This window comes from Equus przewalskii, chromosome 11, assembly GCF_037783145.1.
Source record: "Equus przewalskii isolate Varuska chromosome 11, EquPr2, whole genome shotgun sequence".
Lineage (NCBI taxonomy): Eukaryota > Metazoa > Chordata > Mammalia > Perissodactyla > Equidae > Equus > Equus przewalskii.
In genome coordinates, this window is record NC_091841.1 from 15,084,134 (window position 1) to 15,095,849 (window position 11,716).

The 11,716-nt window shown below is 34.7% G+C and overlaps 1 protein-coding gene across 1 annotated transcript; it reads right to left on the reverse strand.

Moving 5' to 3' along the window:
- Nucleotides 1–5,618: 5,618 nt before the first annotated feature.
- On the reverse strand, nucleotides 5,619–6,554 carry LOC103540351 (olfactory receptor 4P4-like). Its single transcript, XM_008506901.2, has one exon. It carries the CDS (start codon nucleotides 6,552–6,554, stop codon nucleotides 5,619–5,621), a length of 936 nt encoding a protein of 311 aa, XP_008505123.2.
- Between the last annotated feature and the right edge of the window lie 5,162 nt (nucleotides 6,555–11,716).

The window sequence follows — 11,716 nt, forward strand, 5'->3', positions numbered from 1 at the left end:
TTGAAGTCACAATTGATTAAATAAAGCATATCAGGAAACCACTGAAGATGGCATTAGAACAGTTGGTAACACAGAGAAGGAGAAACATTGAGGAATGCTAAATAAACTGACCAGTGTAATCCTTGAGCTAATCATTAAATCTCTTTAACCTCATTTACCTTTTTTATACGATTAAAGTATCATTATACAGTTCAGAAACTTAATAAGGAGTACATGAGGTAATATAAAATATCCCAGTGACACACGTGGTTTATAACACACAGCCATTTTCCTTTCACAGTCTTTCCTGTCTGAGTGAATTGTTTGGCAACTACATAAATTGTCTTACACACATATACAACTAAACCCAATGAAAAAATAAAGAAAAAACATTTGTAACATAAATTTAATGTGTGATCAGGTAAACTTCAATTTCGAGAATCTATTAGTGAAAATCTGTTAGTTTGATAATAGATTGGTTATCTTAAGGTACTTCTTAACACAAATCATTAGTCTGTTTAATTTTCACTACAAAAATATACTTCAATAATTACTTTATTTCTCTGGTAGTATTGAATAAAAATGCTGTGTGCTTTTTGTGTTATCCTGTCCATACAAGACTAGACACTCATATTTAAAGACAATTTTCACCACACATTCAAATTTTCTCTCAGTGTAACAGAATGTAGCATACTATAAACTTACTATAGTTGACTCAGATAAAACACATATTTTAGCATGCAAAGTGTTTTGAAAGATAGTAAATTCTACATTATTGTAGATATTCAAGCATAAGTTGATCTATTTCTTAATAGTAATATGGCAGATTGCATATAAGCACAAGAATGGGACAAAATGAAATTCACTGCCAACTTGAAAATGTTTTAACTCTATTCTTTTTCATGGGAATTTTGCTTATAAACAATGCCCAATTAAAACTAGAGTCTTCTAAAACATTTTTAGAGTAATGAAATTATCATATGCAGCAAGAGAAATTATAGCCTTTAGAATGAAATTGTATAAAGTAAATATAAAGAACATAATATTAACCCAGCACATGTTTGGTGGGACTCTTCTCAAATCAAGGTGACATGAGTACTTCACTTAGCCATCAGATCTGAGGGGTTGTCAGGTTAACTTTAGGGTGTACCAGGAAGCATTCTGCCCTCACACACTCACTCTGCCAATTTGCCTCCAGTACACAAATCTGAAATAAAAGGCAGAGAATTACAAACCAGTAATTCAAACACATCCAGAATAATTCTCTGCAAATATATTTAAAATCGCAACATGCTTTAAACCTCCTACAGGTTTACAAAGGAATTAGACTTCAAATATTCACTAAAAACTAGCAGCAGTGCAAGGAGAAGTGAATCTTTTTTCCTCAGGAAAGCAGGCTGAAATTTTTGAATGCCAATTAACAGCCTAATAAAAACCCAAACAAAAAATAAACAAAACGTGTTTTTAAATTCCTGCAAAAGCTAAAACAAGTATTTAGGTCCTAGGAACATCTATTTTATGCCTATGCATGAAGAGAGTTTGGTTTGGAAGAACAGAAGATAAACTCAAGTGACAATGCAAGCATTAGTAGGTATCTGAAAGGTCTAAGTAATTATAGTCCCAAAGGCATTTCTAAACAGATCCTGGCCAAATGTTGCTAAGTCAGTGTCCACAATAATGTGCTTGCTTACTATTTGGAAAATAACTGGCCCTATTTCTCTGGAGGCCCAAAAGTCTATACTCTGAGCAACTCTGGAAACTGACTGCTCTGTGTTCTTCCAGCTTTCTGAAAAATAAGATGGAAGCTAATGTAGCCTGCAATAGTATTAGCTTAGGTTTCAGTAAAATCTCAGATGAGGTAGGACAAAGAGAAGTGAACACAGATATTTATAGTCCTACATGGGCAATTATCAAGATTCTAAGTGTGTAGCGCAGATTGACCAATAATCAATGACCTGTGATATCATAATTTGTACAAGGTTACTTTTCGTTAGAAGCTAACATTGATGGAATTGATGGTTGGAGGATGAGAGACAAAGAAAAGGAAAGATAAAAGAATAGACATTATTTTACCATAAACTTGGCAGGTAGGAAAAGTAAAAATAAATAAAGGATTTTAGCATTTCAGCATTAAAGGATATCGTAACCCAGTGTTTTACTGATTGTCTACTACAACATTATACACAATGTTGATCAAAATTTACTCAAGTCTACCTGTATCAATCCACAGAGGGAGACAGCTGGTCATGTTGTCATGTCTCTATCCTCCCCACACAAACACACAGTAGGACACCCCTTAGAGGCAGACAGAAGTTTTGCATGTACATCCTCAATTCCTTTTTTTTGGTGAGGAAGATCAGTCTTGAGCTAACATCTATTGCCAGTCTTCCTCTTTGTGCTTGAGGAACATTTTGCTGAGCTAACATCTGTGCCAATCTTCCTCTATTTTATGTGGGATGCCACCACAGCATGGCTTGATGAGTGGTGTGTAGGTCCATGCCCAGGATCCGAACTGGTGAACCCCAGGGAGCAGAAGCAGAGTGCATGAACTTAACCACTATGCCACTGAACTGGCCCCTACATCCTCAATTCTTGAATTCATCCCTGGTCATATACTAGGTCTACTGAATATTTTTAATTTTGATGAAGTGAAAATTATCATTTTCTGTTTTTATGAATCATAATATTGGTGCAATTTTTAAAATTCTTTTTAAAATCTAACGTCACAAAAATCTTCTTCCGTGTTTTACTCTGTTTTATACTTTTATGTATTACATGTAGGTCTAAGATCCATTCTTAATAAATTTGTCTAACATGTGATGTATAGATGAAAGGCTTTTTCTTTTTTGTTTTGGTACGTATAGATATACAATAGGCCCACAACAATTGGTTGTAAAGATGATTCTTTTCTCCATTTAATTAACTATGGCCTTTGTTAAGATTAGCTGCCCATATATGTGCAGATCTACTACTGAGCTCTTGAGTCTGCTTAACTGATCTTATTGTCTATCTTTATGAAAATACCACTCCATTTGAACACAGCCGTTTTATAATATAACTTGAAATTAGATAGTGTAAGTCCTCCAACTTTGTTTTTTAAAGTTGTGGGACCTAATTTAGGTCTTTTGCATTTCCATATAAATTTTAGATCAGATTTGAAAAGTTTTAAAATGTGCTTGTTTTTATTTTGTTTGAGAATTCTGGAATCTAAAAACGTTAGTGGGGAGAATTCATACTTTAATAATGTTGAGACATTTGTCCATGAACACATTTATATTTTTTTAAATTTTTAATATTTTTTACTTTTCATCTATTAAGGTGCTTATGTTTGTTACCTCACAAAATTGGTGTTCTCTTGTCCAATAAACCTTTAAGAAAGCAAATTTTTATGGCATCAGCTTTCGGAAAAAGAAACGTAGCTTTATTTTGTGAGATTGATCTGCAAGGAGACGGGAGCATGTGCCCTCAGATCTGTCTCCTCAAGCAGGTCATCAGGGACAATTTATGAGATGAAGGGCAGGGCAGTCTGGAGTGTGGAGATGGATGAATGGAGGTAAGGAAAAGTGAGGTAATTGATGATCCGTGCAAGCATGTTAATCTTCATGCCTCTTCATAGGACACATGTTCACAAAATGGCAGCATAACCATGAGCTGAGGGTGGGATTTTTAGCTCCTTGACACCAATAAGTTCACTTATCGAGCATTTACAAAGGCTCAGTTGACGTGGTGTTAGTGCTCCCAAACGTCCTGAACTAGACAAGGGATCCCAGTTCTTGAAAGACCACTCTTAATTACTCTGTTGCTAAGATGTGGTCAGTTGAACTGGTTCTGGAGGGTGTGTGGCTACAGACCCAATTCAGATTATAGCTTACTTTATAGCAAAACATCTGAATGTGAAGTAAAATAAGACTAATTTCTGCACTTTCAGATGAAGCAGCTAGTCTAAGAGATATTTGATAAAATCTAAATGTTTTGGGAAAAATGATTATTTAGGTACAGGGAAAAGGATGATCTACTTGAAATTAAGATACCTCTATGTAGCATTATTCACAATGGCCTCAATGCAGAAACAACCTAAGTGGATTAAGCGGATGAACGGATAAAGAAGAATTCCTCAAGCAAAAAGAGGAAGATTGGCAACAAATGTTAACTCAGGGTCAATCTTCCTAACAAAAAACAAAACAAACAATCAAACAAAAACTAATGGACCATTGAGAAAAGAAAACAAATCATAATAAAAGGTTTTTTGGTTTTGTTGCATAACATTCTTTCTGATGGGATGGGTTTTTCCCTGACCCATTCTCAAGATCCCAAGGATTGGATTATGTGATTCAAAGGGGATGGGCATAAATGATAATAAAAAGTGTACCTCCTTGTTGCATAAAATAACTAAGCAAAAAGTCATTATGGGGGCTGAGAGTCTGCTAGATTCCATCTCTCCCTGATAGTTACATAATGATGTATGTTAAAATTTTAGCCTCCCTGACATTACTTGTCTTATTATTAATGCATGACTGTTAATGGCATAAGTGGACGTTCTAGATATGTGAGAACAATGTATACAGTCAAATAGAAAGAAAAGATAGTGCCTTTGAATTTAATTCAGTAACTGTTTATTTCCATCTTAATTTGTACAGATTTATTTCTGAAAAAGACGGAGAAACAAAGAAAAATAAAGGTACAACACATTACCTTCTGGCTCAGTTAAACTGGAAAAACAGTTCATAAGAAGAAACACTAGTATCAGGCATAGGATTATTTGAAATACAGTAAATGTTCAGCAGAATACCAATAAAAAATACAGGGCAGGAATCAGAAATCTTCATGAATAAGAAAACATCAGGAGTGTGAATTATATGAAAGGCATGCACACTAAAGCACAGGGGTGGGGACGTTATAAGCAGAGGAGATGGCAGAAATAAAGCCATAGAGGTGAGATATTTTAGAGAATGTTTGGAGAATGTCATGGGGTTCCGTGTAGCTGGATGAAAGCATCCAAGCAAAGGGAAACATAGAAAGAAAGGTAGGGAAAGAGGAAAATCCCCTAACGTCAATTTCCTGTATGCCATATGTGATGCTAAATCTTCACTCAGGTTAGCCAAACTAATATTTCATCTTTAAGAAGTATAATATTTCCATATTTCACAGATATTTTTTAAATGGAGGTTCACATAATTAAACCAAATTGCCAAGACACAGAGATAAAAGGTTACAGAGTCAGTAGTCACCCAGGTTGCCCTGGCCCCATAACACCACACATTCTTCCAGTATATAAATTTTTGAAATCAGTAAAATCAAGTCAGACCTATTTCAGGAGATATCTGATAAACAAATGAGAAGGTAGGATTATATTCCAAGGAAAATAGAGTTCCAAATAAATTTTTGGAGAGAGGAGTTGTGACATGATTAGAGGCACACTTTAGAAGGGCATGTGAATTACTCAAATTAATGTAGTCACACTTGGAACTAGTTGGACCTTATAAAGTGCAGATAACATTCTGAATAACAGTGACTTGCATTTTTGGCTCATACTTTGTCAGAGGTCATTTAGTCCAACTTCCCAAAGAAACCTTATATGCTTTCAAAACATCTCAGATGATAAACGCCCTGAGGACACAGGATTGAAAGCACAATGAATATTATCTTAGTTGCTTTAATTTTAAATATGCCATTTGAGACCATACCTTCCGCATGGCAATTTTCATCTCCATATTTCTCAGGGTATAGATGAGAGGATTCAGCATGGGGGCAATCACAGTATAAAACACAGAGACTTCCTTATCTTTGTTCTCACTCCCTGCAGGTAGAACATAAATATAGATACAGGGCACAAAGAACAAAACTACAACCATAACATGAGAGCTACAGGTTGAGAGTGCTTTGCGTCGCCCTGCAGAGGAGGGTGTCCTAAGATTATATAATATGAGTATATAAGAAGCTACCAAGACAAGAAAAACAACCACCACCACCATCCCTGAATTTGCAATCATTAAGATATTAACAACATGAATATCTTTGCACACCAGTTTCAAAAGAGGCTTCACATCACATAAGTAATGATCTATCTGATTAGGACCACAGAAAGGTAAATTGAGTATTATGAGAAGTAGAGCAATAGAGTGCCAAAAGCCCACAACCCAGGCCATGATGATCAACATGTTACACCTCTGCCGGTTCATGATGACCATGTAGTGCAGGGGCTTGACAATGGCAACATAGCGATCAAAAGCCATGGACACTAAGATGAATATTTCCACAGCAGCCAGCAAGTGGGCAGTGAAGAGCTGGGTCATACAGTTGTTATAGGAAATATTTTTTCTTACCGCAGCTAAATCCCTGATTAGCCGGGGGATCACAGTGGAGGTGTAGCAGAGGTCCATGAGGGAAAGGTGGCAGAGAAAGTAGTACATGGGTTGTTGGATTAGATGGCTGCAAGCGATTGTGAGTAAGATGGTGGAATTCCCCATTAAGACGGCCATGTAACAGAGGAGGAACAAGAAAAAGAAGAGTAGCTCTATTTGCTTATTATCCCACAGCCCCAAGAAAACAAATTCTGTGATATTCTGATTTCTCATGAGGTTAAGGTGAGTCCAGAGTATACAACAGAACCTTGGTTTATCTGAAATGACAGAGAACATAGTATATCTTCAATAATATTTTTTTTTTAAGTTTTGGAACATTTAAACACAGAAAAAAAGTGATTTAGGCCATAAAGGATTCATTACGGACTTTTAAATCGTTTTCTGATAACTGGCATCATTATATTTCAAATAATATTCAATGAGAGCATATTTTATGTCTGGAACTTTTGTAAACATTTTGTACGCACTTAACTAATAAAAACTCATTAGTTACAATTCTGATACTCACTTTATATATGAAAAATAGAAAACGGTGTGTTCACTTCATTCCACAAAATCATTAAGATATTAAGTAGCAATTTACAACATGAGTGTATCTGATGTCATTTTCCATGCTTTTAAAAGCTATGCCACATTATCCATTAATCAAATGGTCTCCCAGCTGTTTTCCACCTCTATAAAAGATATGAGGTTTTGCTCCATCTCTGCCATTAACTACCTGTATTATGTTAGGCAAATTGCTCCCTTCCAGTATGCTACATATAACTTATACATAAAGTCCCAATCATGCACCAACATTCCATATATCCAATGAAACTAAATATTTATTTTTGAAATAAAAATAAAATCAAGGCTTTGCATCATAGCAGAGAAATAGCCTTAATTAATTGATAATAGTTTTAGTGACTCTCCTTCTTGGCTTGTTTGCTCAAAATTCAGAAGATGGAGAGAACGAACTAGGGAACTGAAGGTGCAAGTGCTGGGCATCTGAATAAAGGAATACAGGTTACTATCATATAACAGCTTCACCTTTTTTTCTAATTATTCTCATGACACATTAGAGGTTGCTATTGAAACATTAGAAACACTTTAGAGGGCTGGTTATTTTATGTTGACATATTGAAGAACCTAGTATGATTATATAATGACCTGCTTGTTTAAACACACGTTGAGAACATTTTGATATAATATACCTAGGAGCGGAGAGTGAATATGTTGACTTTTTACCCATAACCAAATGTCATCCACAACAAAATCGTGTTTTTCCTAGAAGACTATTAATTTCAATGAATTGTTTTTTAATGATGTCAGTGAGAGAACAATATGATATAGTGAACAGATCCCTCATTTAATGATTGAAGATGAGCATCCACTCTCACTTCTTGTTAATTATTTTTATTGTTAGCACTGAGCAGTTTATTCCCTCTGATCCACCTGCTTCAACTGACAAGTGGAACAAATTATACAGATCTTTTTGCCTTATGCCAAGAGCAAAGTAAATAAAGTTCATGTAAAGAATATACAAAGTAAAGAGCTTAAAATTCTAACTTGTCAAATCTACAAAACAGTACACCCAAAAATGTTTGGAGAGGAACAAACTGTTGTGAAAGAAAATAGACATTAGCATTTTTACCAGTTAATTTGTTTTCTGTGGATTTTATGTTTTGTCTGAAGAGAGAGGTTGAAGAACTCATAGGAGACATACAGGAAGCATAAGGAAGAAACATGGGTGTTGGTTTAAGTTTGTTCTGGGTTCAAAATGGATTTTAGCAAAGAACGTTTTTATGTATAAATTGAGACTATGCAAACCTAGTCTTTTTTATGTGGAAGAATCTGATCGGTTAAAGAACACAAATTAGTGATAACTTTTCATTAAAATTGTATAACAAAACTGTAGAAAAACTAGAGAATCAAAACTCTAGAAGTGCAATTCTTGGTTTAGAATATTCCCTGAACATTGTTGCACACCTCCACATCTCTTAAGATTTGGAGCAGTGCTGCTCAACTTACAACGATTGAACATCAGTTGGGGAAAGACAGGTCCATATAAAATAACATTCTTCAAAGCAGTGCCCATAGAAACCTCTGACAAAACTACCTCCTGTGGAAATATCCCCTGTCCTATCCTCAAATCATTTTCTTTACAGCCTCTGTCTAATTCATAAAAAAAACCCTGTGTCTCTTTCCTTTCTTTCTCTCTCCCTGTCCCTTCTCTCTCTCTCTCTCACTCTGATTCTCTCTCTCTCTGTCTCTCTCTCTTTCACACACACACACACACACACATACTCACACCCCCGCCCACATATATGCTTAGATAGGTAGAGTTTTTGGAGTGAGGAATTTTGAGTCCACCTTTTTACATATTTTTCAGCTAGAGATTTTCTTCCAAATATCTCTTCTTTAAACTTTAAATTGTTTGAGAAAAATCTCTGAGAGGGATTATTTGAAAAGACATGACAACTGCAATATGAAAGGGGAAAAAATCTTTTTAAAAAGACTATTGTGAAGTGGGATTTATGACTAAGAATATGAGAATATATGGAGAGTATAAAATCATGAAGTGCATTTTATGATTTTTCTGTTTCTTTAACTATTTATCACATCTGTAATAAAGAAATATTGTGAAAGTGAAGGGCTTCATTATTTGACATGTTTTAAGCAAAATATTTAGATAACACATACAAAGCAATAATATGTTTTAAACAATTTACTAAATACTTTTATTTACCAAGCATTTCATCTTCACCATGACCTGATGGGGTATATGTTATTGTATTATTGGATCTGTTTTGCAAATAAGGAAAATAGAACTCAAGGTTACACAAGCACAAAGGGGAAGGTCTATATCTAAACATTTTCTGTATGATTTGGAAGTTCATACTTTTTCCATTATGTTTAAATGCCTTCTCATAAATACAAATAAAGGCTTAAAACCTCAATTTGTCCTCAAATTATCATTCAGATTTTCCTGAATGACTTCTCTTGAAAATAACCACCAAGAAAATTATTTCACAAGAATTTAAACTTAAAAATTTGAATTTGCTAAGTTCAACTTTTACATAAAATAAAATGCTGTTCAAAATCCCAATTATTTTCTCCTAATTTTAATACATACATACATATATATATGTATGCTCACTAATCAGGATGCTTACTTCTGGAAGACTTTACATTTCTTTGGAATATCAAGATGATCCTTCAGGCTGATTCTATTTGTTTGTGTGACTGTGCCAGCTACCCACAAATAGATGTAGAATGCCTCTGGCTCTCCAGTGAACCTTCCATCCAAAGGAAACTTTTAGAAAAGCAGTGGTGAGAATACGTCAAATTAAAAGCACAAGAAAGACCAGAGGGAAAAACTCCCACAGGCATTTTACAGCAGCTAATGTGTATGTAGTTGTAATCATAAAAATAAAGTCAATATATTATTTGGGTATATAGACAAGTTTGAGACTTACTTCTGCTTATCTCTTGAGGGTTCTCACAGGAATGATTCAATACTTCTGTAATGTGATAGCACTGATGAAATACTATGGATATTTGTTCTTCTATCTCTCTCCTCTGCTAGAATAATTTCCTCAAAGACTGAAATTATCGTAGAACATGATATATTTTTAATAAAGGTTGAATTCTTTATCATTCAATTCCACATCATTTAGTGTTACTGGGTGTTTTCTAGTGTTAGGGTACTGGTTAGAATTGGGAAATGCACAATGCTTAATCATTTTCCCCCTTATTTTAGTTTCGATTTGTTTTGCATTTTCCCCACCTTGGGTGAGAGGGGGAGGAGTGTCAGTAGAAACCAAAGGGAACAGGTTGAGTAATCATAGTCCTTAATTCATAACAGATGATCCTCATGGGTCCATGTAAGGTCCCTCCAAAGTTTTACTTTATTTTGTTACGTATTCTTCCTTTTGCCATTCCTCATTTCTACGTCTCCTTGCACCTTCTGTGCCCCAGTGTACTCTAACATATTCAACTCTTACTAGTCCCAGAGTATTGCACATATCGTGGTTTTTCTACAGCTGTCCACATCTTGAAAATAATCTCTTACAATACTCTTCTTCAGTTATGGCATTTGACTTGGTCTTCTTGCTCCATTACCCTGACTCACACATGCACTTAATAATATGACATCAAAATGCATGAAATAGGGTTAGATAAATCCACATGAAGAAAAATATCAATCTACCTTCACAGTGGAAGATTTCAATGCTCCTTTTTCATTACTGATGAGTAAAGCAGGAAATAAGTCAGGAGGAATATAAACAATCTGAACAATACAATTTAAGAGTATACAGAGGCATGCATAAAATTATACATCTAACTAAGAATACATATCATTTTCATGCACAAAAGGAATATTTGCAAAATTAAGTATTATACCATTAAAAAAAACCTCAACATATTTTAAAGAAGTGACATTATAAAAAACTCTTGGCACAAAATATATAGATCTAGATCTGTTATATTATTTTTCTACCTCAAACTGCTTAAGCATATCTCTGTCAAATAACTAGCTAAGCAATAAGATCATAGAAGAGACACTCCAAAAGCACACCTCATAGAAAATTCAGTCTTTCCAAAAATCATTTAGAAAAGTTACTAAACATTCAAGCAACTACACCCAACAAATCCTCCCTTCATAAAGTCAAAACAACACAAGAATGTCCACTCTCACTACTTATATAGGCATATCTCATTTTCTTGCACTTTACTGCACTCACAGATATTGAATTTTTTACAAATTGAAGGTTTGTGGCAAATCTGCATTGAACCAATCCTATTGGCACCATTTTTACAACATTTACTTACTTTGTGTCTCTGTGTCACATTTTGGTAATTCTCACATTATTTCAAACTGTTTAATTATTATGGTTATCTGTGATCAGTCATTTTGATGTTACTATTGTAATTGTTTTGTGGCACCATGAACTGTGCTCACATAAGGTGGTGAACTTAATCAATAAATGTGTGTGTTCTGACTGCTCCACCAATCAGTTGTTCCCCTATCTTTCTCCCTCTCCTCAGGCCTCCCTATTCCCTGACACATAACAATATCAAAATTAGACCAACTGATAATTCTACATGTTCAAGTGGAAGGAAGAGTTGCACGTCTCTCACTTTAAATCAAAATCTAGATAAGATGAAGCTTACTGAGGTAGGCATGTCAAAAGCCAAGATAGAATGAAAGCTAGGACTCTTGGGTCTCTTAGCCAAGTTGTGAATGTAAAAGAAACGTTCTTGGAGGAAATTAAAATTGCAACTCCAGTGGACACACAAATGATAAGAAAGCAAAACAGCTTTATTGCTGATATGGAGAAAGTTTTATTGGTCTGGATAGATTAAACCAACCACAACATTCCCTTAAGCTA

What these genes read in the sequence shown, in the direction of transcription:
- LOC103540351 (XM_008506901.2), bottom strand. Translation starts at nt 6,554, where the DNA reads ATGAGAAATCAGAATATCACAGAATTTGTTTTCTTGGGGCTGTGGGAT.